We start from the raw sequence: 17,868 nt of genomic DNA, 5'->3' as shown, positions 1-17,868 counted from the left end.
TCAATCAGACGCGCGTAATTTTTCCATGTATATTATGGACTTAATAAATGAATACCGCACATTCTATTTTACAGTCACGCACCTTACTGGGCCATTTCTTTGCTCTACAGGCCAGAGGTTAATTTCGACCGATAACTCCGAGATCTCCATATTAGTCCACTGAGGTACAAATGGGGCCATTGGAGCTACAGAGGAAAATTATGTACTAGGTGAGTAAAATTATCACAATTTTCTAGAAAGAGAAAATGCATCCATCCATAATGTAGCTTTAGAGTGGAAAATACCCAATGAAAGCACGTAACAATACTTGGAACAGTTCGGGGAGAATATCAATAGAAGTCCTCGGTCTTTCTTTTATGTCTAGCCTATGGTTAATATTCGAAGAGTCGGCCTTTGCGCTTAGCTAAATGACATGTTCACTTTAATAGTTCTGAAATGTTTGCAATCCTTTTTCCCTTGCTCTCCTGTTTTCTCTCCTTTCTTGTCCAAAGATGAAAAGGAATCCTTATGTCTACGTTTAGAGTTTACAAATGGTCTGATTTTATCAAGATGCCATCGAAAAGGACTCTAAATGTTTGTAAACTAACAAGCGGCTTTAAGTTCAGATGCGCCAGCATGCCAAGCTAATATAAAGCAAGATACTGTACACTCAGACAGCGACTCCGATAGCATGATCCGGGTAAATTCTGACTCTGAAACGTCCTCTATAAATATGCAAGCCACTGAAAAGATGATCTTGCATTGCATAGTAGTTACTTCCATATATATCGTATGTTTTCATTTTTTACGGAACTCTAAAATACGTTATCACTTAAACAAGGTCCTGATAATCTATGGAACAAATGATACTAAAATTCTAACTGCATGGCTTTAGAACAGGAAAATAATCGTTTACATCAAGGTATACCTGTCATCTTTGTTTTGATCCTGTCAGGAAACCTTCTGGGTTCTCCGAATCCACATACAGAGCTCACGAAAACCTGAAACTCGTAGGTAGAGCCTGGAACTAAACCTTTCATGGTGTAAGAGGTGGAACTGCCAACGTCTTGTACACCTTCCTCTCTGAAGCTTTCATTGTAAAGCTTTGTTCCGAGATACTTTACCTTAAGAGACAAACAGTAATCGAATAAAACACTGCTTAACTACTGAGAAGAGTCTAACGATCAAAGGTAAATGATAACAGTTTACTTTTAATAACCCGTATCGATTAGCATCTAATTTCTCCTCACAACATCACCCCTGAATCAAACATTAAGGTCACGGGAATAAAAGAAATGATCACCAACGAAAGAAGCTCTTGACTGTTTAGTTCCATAGTAAATGTATTGCGAACGGTATGGAAAAATGCAAACTGATGTAGGGTATAAAGAGTTGATAGGAAATCTCTGCAAATACAAAGAAACCCTTCATCCGCACCGACAAAAAACAAAAAAAAGATATTTCACAATTTCAGAAACAATGACATTTCAAGTGAATAATATATAGATTTAGCCAAGCCTAAAAGCGGAGCTCGCATTTTCTTTTCCTGCACGTCTCAAGGGCACAACGCCTTGCCCCGGCCAGGACTAGAACCCGGGTCGTCCGACTCGGAGCCCAGTGTACTAACCACTGGACTACTGAACAAAGCCGTGGCGTTGCGTGCCCGCGGTACAGTTGACCACGCATGTTAAAAGTAGCACTTTGTACGGTCGCACGGTCGTATGGTTGTACGGTCGTACGGTCGTACATCCAAGTTTTTTCGGCTTGATGGGTTACTACTATTTTGTATAATTATGGGGCTATGCTCTGCGAGCTCCGCTATAAAGTCGGAACGTGAATTTAAATTTCCATTTAGATTGAAATTTTCATCGCTTTCGTTTAGCTTACCCTATAACTAATGCCTTCTCTCGTAGTTAGCTCAGGTTCTTTCCATTCCAGACTCACTCGCGTTGTTCCAACATTTAAAGCACTCAAACCCCAAGGTGTTCCTGGGTCTTTGAGAAAAATGATAGTGACTTCAGTACTAAAGAAAAAATTAATTTCCTCAAACGAAAGCACGCTTCCACATTACTATGTCACGACATGAAATCATTTAGTTTCCAAATCTAATCTCCAAAAGCCTGTTAACCTCTCCCACAATCTGAATGTGACTGAAGTGGGAAGAGCAGTTCAATGTCGCCACTCGTTTCCTTTCTTCCTTGCTTCTTTAATTTTAGCATCTTATAATGCCACGCACAAAGGCGTACGGCTTTCCATGGCCCAGCTCGGGTTATCGCATACGGCCCTCATCCGGAGATTTTTCTTAATGCTTCCCAAGAGGGCACAGGACCGTATAGATCATATTATAAAATCACTTATTTTTATCTTTTTACTAAAAATTTGGACTTCCTTACAATATTTTCCTCTTTTCTGATCTGCCGAAGTGTAATCCCTTGCACTGGTTTACTTCCATCAATTTTAAAGGGCTATTTTGACATATATCGTATTTACTTACCCGACGTTCTCGGCAGTTCTGAAGGTGGACCGTATGGGCCAGGACCTACTTTGGTATAAGCTCGAACAGACACTTGGTATGCGAACAAAGCAATAATCCACTCAATATAACGAATTTTTCTGTTGTATTGACTGTTTTGCTGCTCAGAGGTGATCTTTTCTGTCGTGTTCCCCGAGACAACAATTTTTTTTTGACGTTGTACAGAGTGATGCCGCCATTACTCTGCTCTCTTGGTAGAGGTGCCCATGAAATGTTAAAGGTGGTCTTGTTCACATAGGCAGAAAACTTTAGCTGGGCCACTATTAGGCTCTGGGGGAAAACAATCAGTCAAAAGTTAAAAATTATGCCCTAAGAAGTTTTTACGGTCTTGGCATGTCATTTGAAACCCCTGTCAATTTTCTTCGTCCATAATCACCCTAGTTCATCTTAGTTTATTCCAATAAATTCTTTTAATCTTACCAAACTTATGTTTTGTGGTTTTACTAAAATTGGATTTTTTTTTTTTACACTTCACATGACGCAACTGAATTAAACGTAATGAAGATCTTGCTTCTTGTTAACATCGATAAGATACGTAGGAGAGACTATACTGAACTTACTATATTCTGGGATATTAACAATTAAAGAGGCGTTTTCTCCAGGTTTTATAAACTCAGCTCTGACGTCAAACCAATAGGTGACTCCACCCAACACATCAATTGTGTAACTAAAGACATCTGGTCCAAAGGTCTCATTGTGAGTATTAAGTGGATCTTCACTGTGGTGGTAAAACACAGTGTAATTCCTGATAACTCCATTTGGTTGTGAAGGGGCTGTCCAGGATAAAGTTATCATTGGTCCATGTGACTCAGTCGGTATTTTAAGAGTATGATTGAGGGAAGCCGGAGGACCAGGTGCTAAAGAAAAAGTTTTCATTAGAGGAAAAGTCAGAAATTAATTGTGTTGTAGGAATTAAAATTGCACTTAGCTTGGTTTATTATGTAAAATAATAATTACTTTAAAGATAAAGAAATTCCCCACATAGAATGTTTTTTCCGTGTCTTACCATCTACAACTGTTCTCACGACTTTCACAGAGCTCTTTGGTCCATCACCGCTAGATGTGAAGGCCAACACTTGAAAGTCATAATCTGTATCAGACTGTAGCCCAGTGACAGATATGGACCGAATTGTTGCATTGTTTATGAGTACTTTGGTTGTTAAGATCATATCACCACCTGTTTCTCTGTAAAACAGTTTGTATCCTTTGATGATTCCATGTATGGAGTCTTCAGGAGGTAACTGCCAAAATGCTAAAACACTGGTAAAAGAGCTGGCTGCCACAGTTAAGCCACTAGGAGGTTGTGAAGGGACTAAAATTAAGATAAACTTTTATTATCATTAGGATGAGGAATGCAGATTAAAACATACATTGTAAGAATTCCTAACATTATAACCTTCTTAAAGTATGTTTTACATTTTACATCTTCATTTGTGAGCATAATCCATAAACTTACAAAAATAACATATGAATGTCAATATTTAAGCAACTGCACACCTACCTCCTACCTAACATGTACTCCTCCTTACCTAACAACAGTCAACTGATTGCAAGTAGGGTTTATGTTGGGTTAGATATGCAGTTCCTTGGATGGTAATGATTCAAAATAAGACACCTAAAAAGCATTTTGCTGAACAGTTTTCAAACATAATCCAAAAAGTGGTGTCAACAATTGATAGATTAAAGACCTAAATAGAGAAAAAAAAAACAGATTTTCTTGACAGTTACAAGGAAACTTAATGATCAGATTTTGGGATTAAACTTTTTAATATATATTTGTTAGGATTTCAACATGTATACACAGTCAAACGTATTACTGCTGCACCTTTACTCATGTCAACCCAACTTTACAATGATAGGCTCTTGAAAACCAACCAAGAGTGGAATTGCAACTGTTACAAACAATCAAGTTTCTTACCATCTTCCATTGTTCTCTCCACCACAACTGAACTCTTTGGTCCATCACCATGAGACGTGAACGCCAACACTTGAAATTCATATTCTGTGTACTTATCCAGACCATTAATTACTCCTAAAAAGGTCCTTCCATCATTGATAGTTTCCACACGTATTGACCCAATAAACCCTTTCTTTTTATAGAACAATTTGAACCCTGCAATGAGTCCATGTCTGGAATATGCAGGAGGTAACTGCCAGGATGCAGTGATACTTGTAGAAGAGATTGCAGATAAAGCCAATTCACTGGGTGCTTTTGAGGGGACTGAAATTAAGACAGAATGATAGTTGAATAATAGCAATAATAATATTGATTATAATATCAATTATAATAATAATAATAATATAGCAAAACGCTACCAATATTCTTCATTCTTTTGAACATAAAAGTCAATTCATGTGGTATTTAAGAGATCAAATTCAACCCAGCCTTACTCTTCCAGTTAGTGAAAAGTCTTGCACAGTTTTATTGAAAAATATTAATTTGTAGGGTCTTAGGAACTGTTGGGAGTGCATATATGAACTTAATTATGTAAATGGGAGAAGAAATTATCCCAAAATGGACTTAAACAGATCAATTTCCCATTTGTAGACCCCTTTAGACAAGCAGACAACCACCAACATTTAACATAGGTACATATCCAGCTCCATGACTGGGAGCCAGAAAGCTGTAGGTTAAGACCATTTTTTGTGGAAAATGCCACTTCCTAATTTGGCCGACATACATGTAAACACTTGTACATGACGTTTGCCTACAGGGAGTGTTCACAAAAATAAACTACATCCAATGACCAAAGAGACTATATAATAAGTTAACTATTATGCCAGCCTTTAAAATTGCTCAATGTGAGAACTTGATGATATTGAATTAAACATAATATACCTCTAGATATAAGAACTCCATAGACCTCTACTCTCAAAGCTTTGTTTCTAACAAACTTGACAGGCTGGAAACGGATGAACCTTGCCCTCACATCTCTGAGATTGTGTTTAACAATGTCATATCTTCCGGAATTGCCACTGAAAGTCTAAAACAAATCATTCAAAATATGAGTTGATGATTTAATTGTAGATCAATTTTATCACTGTTGGCCATGGCAGACTCTGGAACAATTGTCAGTATTACATCCCTTAGTTACTAGCTGAGCCAGTCAGTGCTTTAGACAACTTTAAGTCCAGATGTGTTCTCTTTTTCCTGCTTTATAAGGTCAGTTAATTCAATTTACATTATGCATATATGACAGAAAACTTGGTATTCTGCATACATATTGTTCTTACTCAGGATACTACTACTATAACCCATAACATATACGTTTAAGTTCCTTTCTTTTAGAGACATGCATGAATGTCCACCCATGATAGATGCTCATTTCTATTTAAATCTCAACACATGATGAAGGGTAATGCATTAAGATTGTGACCTTCTATTTAAGTCTAAGAATACGACCACCATTCCACAAACTTTCTCCAGGGTTCAGAGTTTGAGACTTAAACTCCCACATACACGTAGCTCTTGAAATCACCCTTTAGTACAACTCTAAGAATATCTTTTACAGTTCTGTATTTAATCTCAGCTGTGCCTTTTTTAACCGACCCTGTCAACATTGTTTTCCTTGTAGGTCACAAAAGTGGAACCATCCAAGGATAGCTGTAACTTGTACTCAGTTGTCCCAATCATCAAAAGTTGACCTCCCTTGAGTAGCTACAGCACAAATAAGAAACTCATACTGCAGATCAACTTGTAGATATAATCATCAGGCCTATCATTTCTGCTGGGTGACCATCCCCTAAATGCATTCAGTCGACCTTTAAAAGCTTCAAGATTTGTACGTTCACTTGATGCTGAGAAGCTGGCATCAGGAAGTGTGTCAGTGCTAGCCACACCTATGGCCTGCATTTGGCAAGCTGTAATCAGTTATAAGAAAACGATGAACTGATTAATTACAAGCAGATACATGTAACACAAAGAAGTAGACAGCAAACCTGCCACTACAAAACTAATTTGCATTTATGTAAGGTTCAGTCGAAATAAATCATATCAGAGCTGTCTAATAATCTGATGGTTTTCATTTATGTAATCAGGTGTATTGATTTGAAATATTTTTTTGGTCTATAGTACCAGACTTTCAATACATATTTGACATAATCTATGTTCAATATTGTACCAATGTTTTCCACTTAGCATAAAGGTTTTGAAAAAAAATTCAATTAAATTGTACCTGCAGGCACAGTTAAGGCATGGCAGAGAGAACTGTCCATTAAATGATTCAGAGCGAAGGCTAGGAATGGTTTTATTGTAAGGTAAAGTGTAATGAGACCTTCTGGCAAAAAGTTTTCAATTGCATTTGAACCTAGAGCAGAAATTCCTCTAACTAACTCTAAAAGGAATCAATATTATCAATACTCGATAGATGCATGAATAGAAAAAACTTGTGTAGGAAAATTGGCAGTAAGATTGAAGCCTACTGGGATTCAATCAAATTGTACCTGCAGGCCACAGTTTAAAGCATGGTAGAGAGAAATGTCTTTTAAATAGGGTCCGGTAGCAAAGGCATGGGATTGGTCCTATAGTAAGGTTCAAAGCTATGAATGTAGAAACTAGTGTGACATTAGCATAACTCCTCTGTGACCATAACTTAGACTTTCAATCAGTGTGAGGTTTTCAAAAAAATACAGGTATTTATATAAAGTGTGTTCACCCTCTCCTTTCCAGAAGAGAACGTCAACTTCACAAAGTGTGAAGTGTTCATCGGTCAGTTCTTAGAGCCTCCTTATTGTGTACATAATCTCTTCCAAATAAAACAGGACGACAGGAAAAAGGATACACCTTTTCCGTCTTGGAAGGCTGTAACTCTGGCCGTCAACCACCCCGGGATTGGTTAATTCCTCTACTATTGAAATAACTGATCCCTATAGAGACATCATGAAAAAATTTTATGCTTTGGCAGAACAAAGTAATCAAGAACTTGTTTACCACAGCTCTACTATCATTACCCAGTGGTATGAGAGCTATTAACATGAGGATGCCAGAGGGCTAACATAACTGGAGGTCATAAGATGCTGGAGTGTAGACTAATGCTATCCACCGGAGAAATCTGAGCTATCCAGTGGATAGTGCAGCACATGTTGTTAACACTTATCCACTCGTTAGCGATTTATCCGTTGAATCGCGTTATCCGCCCAACAAGTGGGCCATGGTTTAAACGCTGAAGCCATAACAGAAGAGTAACTAGTCCATTATAGCTGGTGATTAATGTTCGCTTTCATTTAAATCGTGCATTCCTCACTTTAAAGGGACAATATGAGAGTAAATTCTCAAACATTGGAGCACAATGGAAAACAAGGCTACAAACGGACCTTTGGATCTAGAGTTCAGCCTCCACAATTCCATCATATCTTCCACGAGTGGAGCAGAAGGTAAGTGATAACTCTTTGTGATAATGAATTATCATGATGCATTTGACAAATATTTCTGCTTAATGTCTCTGCATATAGGCGTAGATAAACTTGAATGAAACCCACCAGTCAAAGTGTGAAGACAACTTGACACTACCTACATCATGAGATGTGATTGCTTGAAATATTTGACACTATGGTATGGCGTTACAATTTCAAAAATGATCTAGCCTACCCAATCTCAAAATTATTCTGCCTGTAAAACCACTGGTTTTCTTGGTTGACTAGGTATATTTCTGAAACTGGTTCAACTTGTCCCAAGTCAACTCTCCACCAAGGGTTGAGTTCTTTGCCAGTGTGGGTACAGCTGTTAGCGTTATAGTCTGTGTTACTGATACCATCAACTGCCCTGCTACTTACACCACCAAAGCTTACAACTACTTTGATCTGTTTGCTTTTCCAAATGCAAGATTGTCTGAAATGAGACATGCAATTATGTTAATCAGCATCTGGTCACATCAAAAGTGAGGTCAGAGAAGATTTTGGAACTATCATTGTCACTTAAGTTAAACAAAAACTTCAAAACTTTGCTACAAAGATTTTTAGTCAATACCAATCTCTGTTTTTAATGATATGTACCTCGCAAATAGATTTCCACCTCACAGAGTTGTAGAAAATTGTTCCCTTACTGTTGATATCCCTACATATCTACCAGTTGTCAGTGGATTGGTAAAACAAACAGCTGATGCTTTGAAGTTAACAAAACTGTAGAATCCTTGACACTGAGGGTTGTTTACTACTACTGAGTCGTTACCTGATGTAATAAAAAAAACGTTTATCTCAATGTACTGTACATGGCACATATGTGACAACTACTGTCTAAATGTATTTAATTAATGTTATAAACTTGTTTTTCCCCATCAAACTGGGTTTCGTTGAGACAATTTCAAAGGGAAACGACAGTTTACGTGTATGTACACGTAAATGTAACTGTATTATTAACCCAATATCAATAAACAGAAAATATATCCATCATTATCGTTTGAAGCAACAAATCATAGTGATTTGTAAAATACACAAAGTATATCGAGGGGTTCAAATATCCCAATTCAGCAGCAACAGAAACATCAAACTGAAAAAGCAACATATAGCTCCCTCTAAAACATTTTTCTTAATATTCGCATAATATTTTACACACTTTTGCATGGTAAAACTTCTACATAGATAGGTTGAGATTGAGCATGCAACTATGGTTTTCCAACCTCATATACTGGAATTGCCTTTGTTTTATTACTTTAATGTACCCATTTATCTTAAGCTTATCTCATATTGATTACATGAAAAGTATAGTGACTGCTCACCCAAAGTAATTTTATAATCTTTGCTTCTGGCCATCACATGAGTAACTGTTGAAAATCTGTTTACTATGAATATGTCAGAGACTGGAACCTTATCTGAACCCAGGTCAACTCTCCACCAGCTTGAATTGCTTGACTGAGTATGTGCACAGCTTCCATTTCTAAATTCAGTATCAGAGTTACCATCTACTGCGTTCTCTGACACACCTGACACACCCAACTGAGTACTGTTATATGTTGAAGACTGAAAGGTGGCCTTACCAAGGGCAAAATTCTCTGTGTAAGGACAGCAAAGAAATAAATATCAACTCAGTTAATAAACCTCCAGCGTTAATGTCGTGTATTTTGCAAACATTTATATCACCCTGTTAAAGGTAAACTAATTTTAGAGTTAATTTACACCCAAGAAAGACAAGAAAGGACACATAAATGTAAACGTACCCTTGCAGATTGAAATAGATAGACTAAAGTTCTCACAATCATTAGATAAAAGAGAATAAGATGAACAGATTTGTGAATAGCCTGCGCCAATCTGAAAGCCAATATTCGTCATTGGATACTATAAGACTTTTATACAATGTAATGATCTCCCTATTTTAGTTTGGCTCTGGAGTTTGTATGAATAATTCTTTTCAAAAGGTAAGTTTTCAATTGGTGTCATTTCGTATTTTGGGTTGTTTATGCACAATTATAATAATTATTTTTAAATTTGGCTATTCATTGAGCAGAAGGAAACTAACAAAAATTATAATAACCTGGTTTTTGCTTAACACCAAACACCTCTATTCTCATACACACAGCACCATGGTATGCATTTGGCAGGATTCGCAGGTAGTGTGCTACAACACTTTCATAAAGAATATGCTTCACCTCTGAGGCTCTGTCACTATTTCCCTGAAAGGTCTGAAATCAAAACCATCAGCTACAAATTAAATAAAAATAAGTATATAAAAATAATAACAATCTTATAACTCTAAGCATCAAGCATCTTGGTTTTTTTCTCATCTTTGTGCTCCTCCTCCCTCCTTTAAACAATTAAATTAGGTTTTAGCAAGTCTAATGGCATTCAGTTTTGAGGGGTGGCGTGCGAACAAAAACTTTTCCCTGTATTTGTCCAAGAAAAACAACTTGAACAATTTTCTCCATTAATTGAACGTATCTTCACTCCGGAGGAAGTGTCAAACAAACACGCAATCGAATTTTATTTTATTTTGCAGACAACTTGAAATATCATTAAAAGCCAAGTGACATGGTCTTTGACATAGTACTTTAATTTGTCCGCCTTCTCTGTAGACCATCCTAGTTTTCCCGTCATTGGAGAATTGAAGTGTATAGTTTTTCACCCAATGATCTGCTTGAGAATTTCCTTGAGTGGACACAGCACAGATGACATAAAGTGTCTGTAGATCAATCTGTAGATATGGGTTAGTGTCACTTGGTCTTGCACACCATGATGATCCTGATGTGTAGTTTAGTCGACCATTCTTGGCAGCAGTTAGTTCAGATGTAGCTGCTATTTTATTGTCTGGAATTTCCCCATTTTCCATTCCCAGATCCAGATCAATGCAATCAGCTAAAAGCAGAGAAAATTAAGTACTTTGCTCATGATATACTGCGTAATCTTAGAGCATTTATTATAGCATAAGCAGTGATTATAATCATTATTATTTTCATTATTATTTCTGTAATTGTCATGTATCTAATTATTTCACTATTACTATTGATAACAACATGGAAATAAGTATCAGAGCTTCCAACGGTTAAGATTTTTGGCAAATAAAACACCTGGACTACCGTAGGAAGAAAGAATAACAACTCGATTATCGAGAAGCAATATGGCTGCAACGCCCCACTCGTCCAGTTGGCTAACTATTTACGCTTGAAGATGCTATATCTGAATTTTCCCGCTACATAGAGAACAATTTTTAAGTCCGAATATAATATAATAAGGTGTTATATGGGAAACAACTGGTTTTTCATCTATTGACTGAGTTAAGTCAAGAGGGAAAAATGATACAATCTTGAATCTGAACGAGAAAAAATTGGACTCTCAACGAAGAAGCGAAGAAGAAAAACGAGTGAGATAAAACACGTGTGATCAACGCCCGAAAATATGAAGAACACCATACATTTGTCATATCTACGTCTTGTTTAAGGCCACGATCCTTTTGCTCAACGCCATGAATCAGCGCTGCCTCTTTTTCTTTGGCTCTGATTGGCGTTAAAATTATGGGTGTTTCTCCGCAAACGCTAATTTGCGCCAGAGATCCATGGCACCTTTTAAATCTATATACCTTAGCTGAAACACCAATATCGTGAACATTAGTAACTGGAACGTGAATTTCTACGAACACAAGCTTATTTTAAACAATAACGAAAAGAACACTGAAATGTTAATGTAACTCAATGTGATAACAAATGTTTGTCTGAAACTTTTAAGAAAAGTAGAAAAGAATAGATGTCTTCTGAAAACTTGTTCACCTTCATAATATTACCACAGGAACTTGATTGAAGTGCCGTCAACATGACTTTTTTTTTCGTAAATATTTAGCTTACAATATGTACAAACCAATTCCGAGAGAAGAAAAATTTCAAAAAGTCTTAAACTCGGTTTTTTCGGGCTCTAAAGTGCTCATGTTTTGTCTTAAAAGTGTCCGTGGACTGGTAACGAATTAACGGGTGATGACGTAGAAAACTGTTAAAACTTTCAGTTGACACTTACAAATCGCTCACATCTCTTCTAATTTTGTATCAGTCGGCGTTGGTAAATTCTTGACATAATGTTCGATAGCAATGTCTATATACCTGCCTTCAGCAAACTCTATCGAGAGTTTTGGGTTCAACCTTACGAAGGAGAACCGCGTGCATTAAACGAAGATTTCGACGAAGACTGACTAAGACGGTTTCTCGCCCGCGGTGTTCAGGTTAAGATTAGCGTAAAAAACTTTCGTTACTGAATGTTAGTTTTTTACGTTTGTGTTTTGTTTTCTATGGCGAAATCTTTGTAAAGAATAGGTGGCTGTGTTTGTTCCTTGTACCATAATATTTTAATCCTTCGCATTAAATGCGGCGAAGGTTCCCCCTGGTCAATGTTCTAGAGTTTTGTTGCTGTAGAGAATCTCTTTAAGTAAACCAAAAGCTAACTTTTGACGAAAGAATCAGCTGTATCACGAGGCACGATGATTTTTTCGCCGAGAAGCATCGGGTAGTTTCACTGCAAGTTGCTCCTTTCCTCAGAGAATAAGAATTTTAATAGAGAACAACTTCTTTAATTTAAGTGCAGCATTGCCATATGACCCACTTCGCTCAACGGCAAACAACTGACATCAGTATATATTGTAAATGAATATTTCGTATGCATCGACTTCATACAATTCCAAGGGACCATGAGCTCTGAACTGTTCTTGTCATAAAATTGTGACAAAAAAACAAGTTTTCTTCTGGAATCTGAGCTGAGTCCCTCAAAGCTAATCAGAGGGAAAAAACCTGCCTTTGTTCGTTATTAATTAAAACTTCAAGTTATTTGAACATTCGAGAAAAAGATGATATATCTACCTGTTCGAATACGTCCGACATTGCAAGAGCAATATTTATACCCGAAAAACAACATTCCGTGTTAACATGGACTTTTGCGCGTACATGCCATTGATAGGCCTGGGGGAAAACATGAATGTCTATTGACCTCAATAGTTTGTGCGATGAGCAACTTAAATCATAACTATACGCTGTACTACTTTGGTTTAATAGCTGGAACATATTTGTAAAACCGATCAGGCGGTAAGGATGACTGAGTACCTGTTTATCTTTCGGTAGAATTCGCATCAGACATAATAGATATCAACAACTCAACAGAAATATATGAACGAGTATTTATCACGAGAAATGTGATACTGCATAACAATTCCTGTTGAGATTGTCCTCGAGAGGAATGAGCCGTATTGTAGCAAGAAGCAACAATTATAAAGACATATCTGGTTCTTTTTTATTCTTTTATAAAAGCGATATGAAGCTTTGAAGCCTGAAAACTTCCTTCGATCGAACTACCAGATATAACCTAGAAACATTTTACCCATGTTTTCTTGTGCTTACCTGAAGCCAAAGGAAGAAGAAAAATGAAGAAAACTAGACAGAGACATATCGTGGAATGCAGCTCCGACATGTTAGGGTATCTTCTGATCAGTTGATATGGAAAGTTGCTTGCAGTATTGTTGTGGCCTATGTTTTTCGTATCATACATAACGCATAATCAGGATGTTATTATACTTGCTGATTCACTGTGATACTGGCTTAAACGAAACTTAAGGTTCAATAGTTGCATATTTTATATAACCTAGCTTCCCACCCATATGTAATGTTTTGTAGATTATTACGTCTTTTTGTGAGAAATCGTAGTGGTGAAGGTGAAGTTGATCTTGTAATAAAGGAGTACTTTTTACTTATTTCATTCAAACGAAACGAATCTTGCAAGAAACTCATTTCGTATCCGTTTCGCTTCACTTCACTATTCCAAACCAGCATTGATAACCGCGGTAAATTTCAGAATAAAACTGAATGCAGTTGGCTTGAGAAATGCCACCAAAATAAAACGTTTATCCTACAAGATATAAATTTAGAAAAATTATTGAATGAGTGAATAGAGGCAAAGAGCAAAAGGTGGATATGTAACCTTTGGAACCTTTTCCCGGAGTATTGAGTGACCATTGCTAATTTCCTGTTTTACTTAGAAATTTTACCCGGGAAACTGGCGCTCGGGTAGCCAAAGTTAACCTATTTTCGTTCGAAGGCTATTTTAAACGCGAAATCCTCTTCAGTATTGTAGGTGAGCCATGTAGTACATCGAGGTCCATAAAAGGTAAGAAGATAAAACAACTGAAGAAATTTTATTCTGTCAACGTAAACAGTGTTCACACATGTCCCATTCTTTAAAGTTGCTACCTTAATTTCTCATCCTTGTCCTCACTCCAAGAATCAAGGATTCTGATGAATTGCGTGAGGTGTTATAACTGAGTGGGGATTCATTTATCGTTTTCCTAAGTGCCTTATCTTCTTCTCACCCAGGCATTCCAAGAACGACTTTTGCTTCCCCTTGGTGGGCATCGTTGGTGTATAACCCAATTTATTTCTACTTCTGTTGTTGTTCGACTCCCGTTATCCATTATTACATCACATATATCTGTAACAAATATGAATTGAAGACTTTAATCTGAGTATTCCTTCTGCAAAGAACATAAAATGGCATTTAATTTCCATTAACGTGATTAAAACGAACTTGCTTAATTTTGCATTCTCCCACTTAATTTCTTTCCTAGTGTAATTTACTTTAATATTTCATGAGGTGCTCAATAATGCTGTTCATAATGTTTTCACTATTCTTGCATAATCAACAGCCATTTTTGAAAGAATTTTTATATGAGCCTTTTGATAATAGTGTTTAGTTTGGGAAGTTAAACTAAATGTATTACGTTTTCACCTAAATGTTATCATGTTCCTATCAATCGTCATAAAAGATTGGAACGTGTCAATCAGCTATGTTCTGATACTTTGAAAGTTCAAGTTATCAAGGAGAGTTTGAGCCAAGGTAAAGTAAACTTATTTCGAGAAGAGTTAGCTAATGCTTAATGAATGAAAAAAATTGGGTCAAATCCGCGGAAAATGGCATTTTGTTGGAGTTAGCGGGGAATTCGAGTCAACCGAGTTCGAATTGGTGGGGTTCTTCGGTACTTAATTTGATTGTGCAGTCAAATGATTTGCAGCGCGTTATCGGGTAGATAAGATCTAAAAAACTACCACGATCTCGCTTAAGGGGCGTAATTAATATTTTTCAAAATATTCACTCGCAAAAGGGTACAATTTTTCCAGGAGAAATTATTCATCACTTATTTACAAATTACGTAGTTTTAACTTTTTAAGGTCAAATAAAACTTCTTGCATTATATGGGATTGATAATGAACCCGTGACGTCACATCAAACAGCAGAAATGATGTAATAGGAACTTTTAGAAGTCAGGAAGGCAAGGTCGAGAAAGACGCAATTTAAAACACGAACCTATCTTCTTAGAATTCCGCGAATGGCTGCATGTGTTTACTGTCTCTTACAGCAACACACCTCCATGTAAGCGCGAAATATAAAATAGGTGTTGAGTTCCGAATGATAGTTTATCTAAATTGCCGAAGGGGTTTTCGTTTTAAGACTACGGAAACTCTGGTTGTCATCGCCGTTGCGGTTTGCTTAAAGTCCCTATTATCGATGTCAGACTTGGCAAATAATATCAGTGATCAATATAAGAAAGGCAATTGAATTTTTACAACTTAGGTATGAAATATTAATCTTATGGCTGTCGCTTTTTACATGGTTTTTCATATAATTTATAACTTGTTTAGGGAAATACTGTTCTGGCCGTCTTCCGCTCCAAAGTTACTATTCAGAGAACAGTCATTTTAAATCACCTGGAGGGGTCGGATGTTTTACGGAGGGAATAATGTGGTTTTCAGGGAGAACAGAAGGGTATCGGTTGTTGCTAACAGAATATAGAGGGAAGAACTATAGCAAATTGATTGCTAATAAACTTTCAATATTACAGAGCCGTGTGTGCGGATCAGGTAATCTTATGAAAAATCTTCCAGTTTTTAACAAGCCCTCATTTGATTCGCATCGCTGAAAACTAAAGCTATAGTCCTAAATACAACAGCCTTGCGCAAAGCTTTTTTTCGCAAAACAAGCTACCTGCCAAGAAAATATATCTTAATCTTTCTGATTCCAGTTGTTCAAAGCTGGGTTAAAATAACCCAGGGTTATTGTGAAATCTGATTACAGATCTGAAAGCTTTAAAAGAAACTTAAGTTTAATTCATTTTGTCTAAAATTTGATAATTGCATGCTCTAAAGAGGTTAGAGAAAATTATTGGAAGATGGCTTTTGAATTAAGGAATAAAGAAACCCAGATTAAAATTCAACCTTGGGTAAGCGCTAATAGGCCCTCGATGAACTGCAAGCTGGTCTATTTGACGTTATATGGTGATGTTGGAAATCGTCTTCCATAAAAAATTTTGTCAAACCTTTTTAAAGCATATCCTCTTAGACTAGATTCTTATTATGATCGGGTGAGCATTTTCACTGCTTAGATCGTTGGCAGTGTTTTGCATGAATATTCTTGGTACATATGCTCATTGCTTTTAATTTTAGCTGACATTTGTACAGCTTCAATCTGTTACTGTCGATCAGGACTTAACTGTTTGAGTCCTATGGTAAAATAAAGCTCGTTGACTGCGAACATTGATGACACCTTTAAAACAGCACAGTTTATTAAAACACCAGCTAATTTTTCAAAGTAAAATGTTTGTATTTTATGGCAATATAGGGCAATGATTCTTTCAAATAGTCGACACATTGATTTATTCAATCCAAACAAGAGGTGGAATGGCCGATTCATCCTTTCGGCCGGTCGAGTTCTTTTTGAAAATTGCAGGGGAAAAACTAGTATAACTATAAGATGTGGTGAAAACTCCTTAGGAGCATTTCTTAATACAAGCACCTTCTTCCCCCCCCCCCCACATGGTCGTAAAAGGGTACCTACCCATCCCTTCCTAACAATGAGTAGCAAATACAATGATCCAAAAAGTGGTCCGACAAATGGTCGAAAAAATGGTCCAATAGTCCATGGGTCCAATAGTCCGTTCCAATTTTAATCTGTGTCTTTCTGGAACATTACTAGTTTGTCCTGCGTGATTTAAATTAATACTTTTGGGTATCGCTAAGTGCATGCTTGTTGTCACGTTACCTTTGTGTTACAATGGTCGTTACGTAATGTATTTAATACCAGCATTTTCATAGACGTGAACGTGAAAAATTATCATTTGAGTTCAACTTCAACGAAGATATACCAATTACATTCGACTCTGCATGTCGACCGGTTTCAATTCACATCTTCGAGCTCGTAACACAAAGATGAACAGCCGTTGTAAAATGTTGACAAGCAGACGTTTCAAGCGTCGAAGTATCAGCTTTCTGTATTCAAGATCATGGAAGAAGAGATTGTATCATTCTGCGGAGAAACAGCTTTCAAAGATCAAACTAAGGTACGTCGTCCCACATTGAATAGATGTTGTACTGGTTCGGTCAGTCCCATGCCTTTATTACACTTTGTCTGCTTTTGTATGCAACTTTACTTGTAGAAATGATCAAATGATTTGGAGAGCAGTTTGGAAGAGATAAGAACCAAAATTACTGCAATCTCGCTGCGAGAGGAGGCAATTTGTAGTCTTTGCAAAATTCACCTGCAGAGAGTGCACTGGATTGATTCTCTGCGCTATACTACATCACATTGCAGAACAAAATATAACTAATATCAAAGATAATTAAAAAAGGGCTAAATATAGACGACTAATTAGATGCATTTACCATCTTTCAACATAATACGTGCGAGAGTATTTAAACAAAACACAAGGGCAGCACCCAACAATCAAGTTTAACAAGAAATAATTCTAGTAGAGGAAAAATGATACTAAACACTGAGCAAGATAACAAGGATATAAAGCTTGTGTAAAATGATGCTTAGTGGGTGTTTTCCTAATAAGTCGAGGAATGCTATTTCTAAATTGCACCTATCACGGAAAAATCCTTATGTCACTAGATAATAATGTAGATTTC

At 36.8% G+C, this 17,868-nt stretch overlaps 3 protein-coding genes across 4 annotated transcripts in view; 1 reads left to right on the top strand and 2 right to left on the bottom strand.

Moving 5' to 3' along the window:
- The window catches only part of LOC131784665 (uncharacterized), an 86,040-nt gene that overhangs the window by 26,218 nt on the left and 41,954 nt on the right, over positions 1-17,868 (top strand). The window lies entirely within an intron of this gene.
- Positions 83-6,367, bottom strand: LOC131784670 (cell adhesion molecule DSCAM-like). 2 transcript variants are annotated; one of them, XM_066159533.1, is made up of 9 exons: positions 6,063-6,367; positions 5,352-5,496; positions 4,431-4,733; positions 3,519-3,824; positions 3,073-3,369; positions 2,474-2,782; positions 1,867-1,973; positions 908-1,103; positions 83-185 (listed from the first exon to the last, which is right to left on the bottom strand). In XM_066159533.1, exons 1-6 carry the CDS (start codon positions 6,144-6,146, stop codon positions 2,727-2,729), a joined length of 1,191 nt encoding a protein of 396 aa, XP_066015630.1. In that variant the 5' UTR covers positions 6,147-6,367; the 3' UTR covers positions 83-185; positions 908-1,103; positions 1,867-1,973; positions 2,474-2,726. The 2 variants fall into 2 exon arrangements, with proteins under 2 accessions (XP_066015630.1, XP_066015631.1); XM_066159534.1 differs by having other exon boundaries at positions 3,690-3,824.
- On the bottom strand, positions 8,109-14,327 carry LOC136276839 (neuropilin-2-like). The gene is made up of 7 exons (XM_066159538.1): positions 14,277-14,327; positions 13,312-13,816; positions 10,491-10,795; positions 9,978-10,125; positions 9,226-9,498; positions 8,504-8,678; positions 8,109-8,339 (listed from the first exon to the last, which is right to left on the bottom strand). The coding sequence occupies exons 2-6, from the start codon at positions 13,457-13,459 to the stop codon at positions 8,524-8,526; spliced, it is 1,029 nt and encodes a 342-aa protein (XP_066015635.1). The 5' UTR covers positions 13,460-13,816; positions 14,277-14,327; the 3' UTR covers positions 8,109-8,339; positions 8,504-8,523.

This window comes from Pocillopora verrucosa, chromosome 12 (genome assembly GCF_036669915.1).
Source record: "Pocillopora verrucosa isolate sample1 chromosome 12, ASM3666991v2, whole genome shotgun sequence".
Classification (NCBI taxonomy): domain Eukaryota; kingdom Metazoa; phylum Cnidaria; class Anthozoa; order Scleractinia; family Pocilloporidae; genus Pocillopora; species Pocillopora verrucosa.
Note: the sequence above shows the minus strand (reverse complement) of the source record. Positions and strands in the feature narration are given on the sequence as shown.

Excerpts from the sequence above, each read along its gene's own strand:
- LOC136276839 (XM_066159538.1), bottom strand. The coding sequence starts at position 13,459 with ATGTATGATACGAAAAACATAGGCCACAACAATACTGCAAGCAACTTT. Across the intron at positions 10,796-13,311 it reads TCTTCTTCCTTTGGCTTCAG|CTGATTGCATTGATCTGGAT; the intron begins GTAAGCACAAGA and ends CTCTGCTTTTAG. Across the intron at positions 8,679-9,225 it reads AGATTATAAAATTACTTTGG|GTAACGACTCAGTAGTAGTA; the intron begins GTGAGCAGTCAC and ends TTATTACATCAG.
- LOC131784670 (XM_066159533.1), bottom strand. The coding sequence starts at position 6,146 with ATGATTGGGACAACTGAGTACAAGTTACAGCTATCCTTGGATGGTTCC. Across the intron at positions 5,497-6,062 it reads AGGAAAACAATGTTGACAGG|ACTTTCAGTGGCAATTCCGG; the intron begins GTCGGTTAAAAA and ends GATTTGTTTTAG. Across the intron at positions 2,783-3,072 it reads TGTTAATATCCCAGAATATA|AGCCTAATAGTGGCCCAGCT; the intron begins GTAAGTTCAGTA and ends GTTTTCCCCCAG.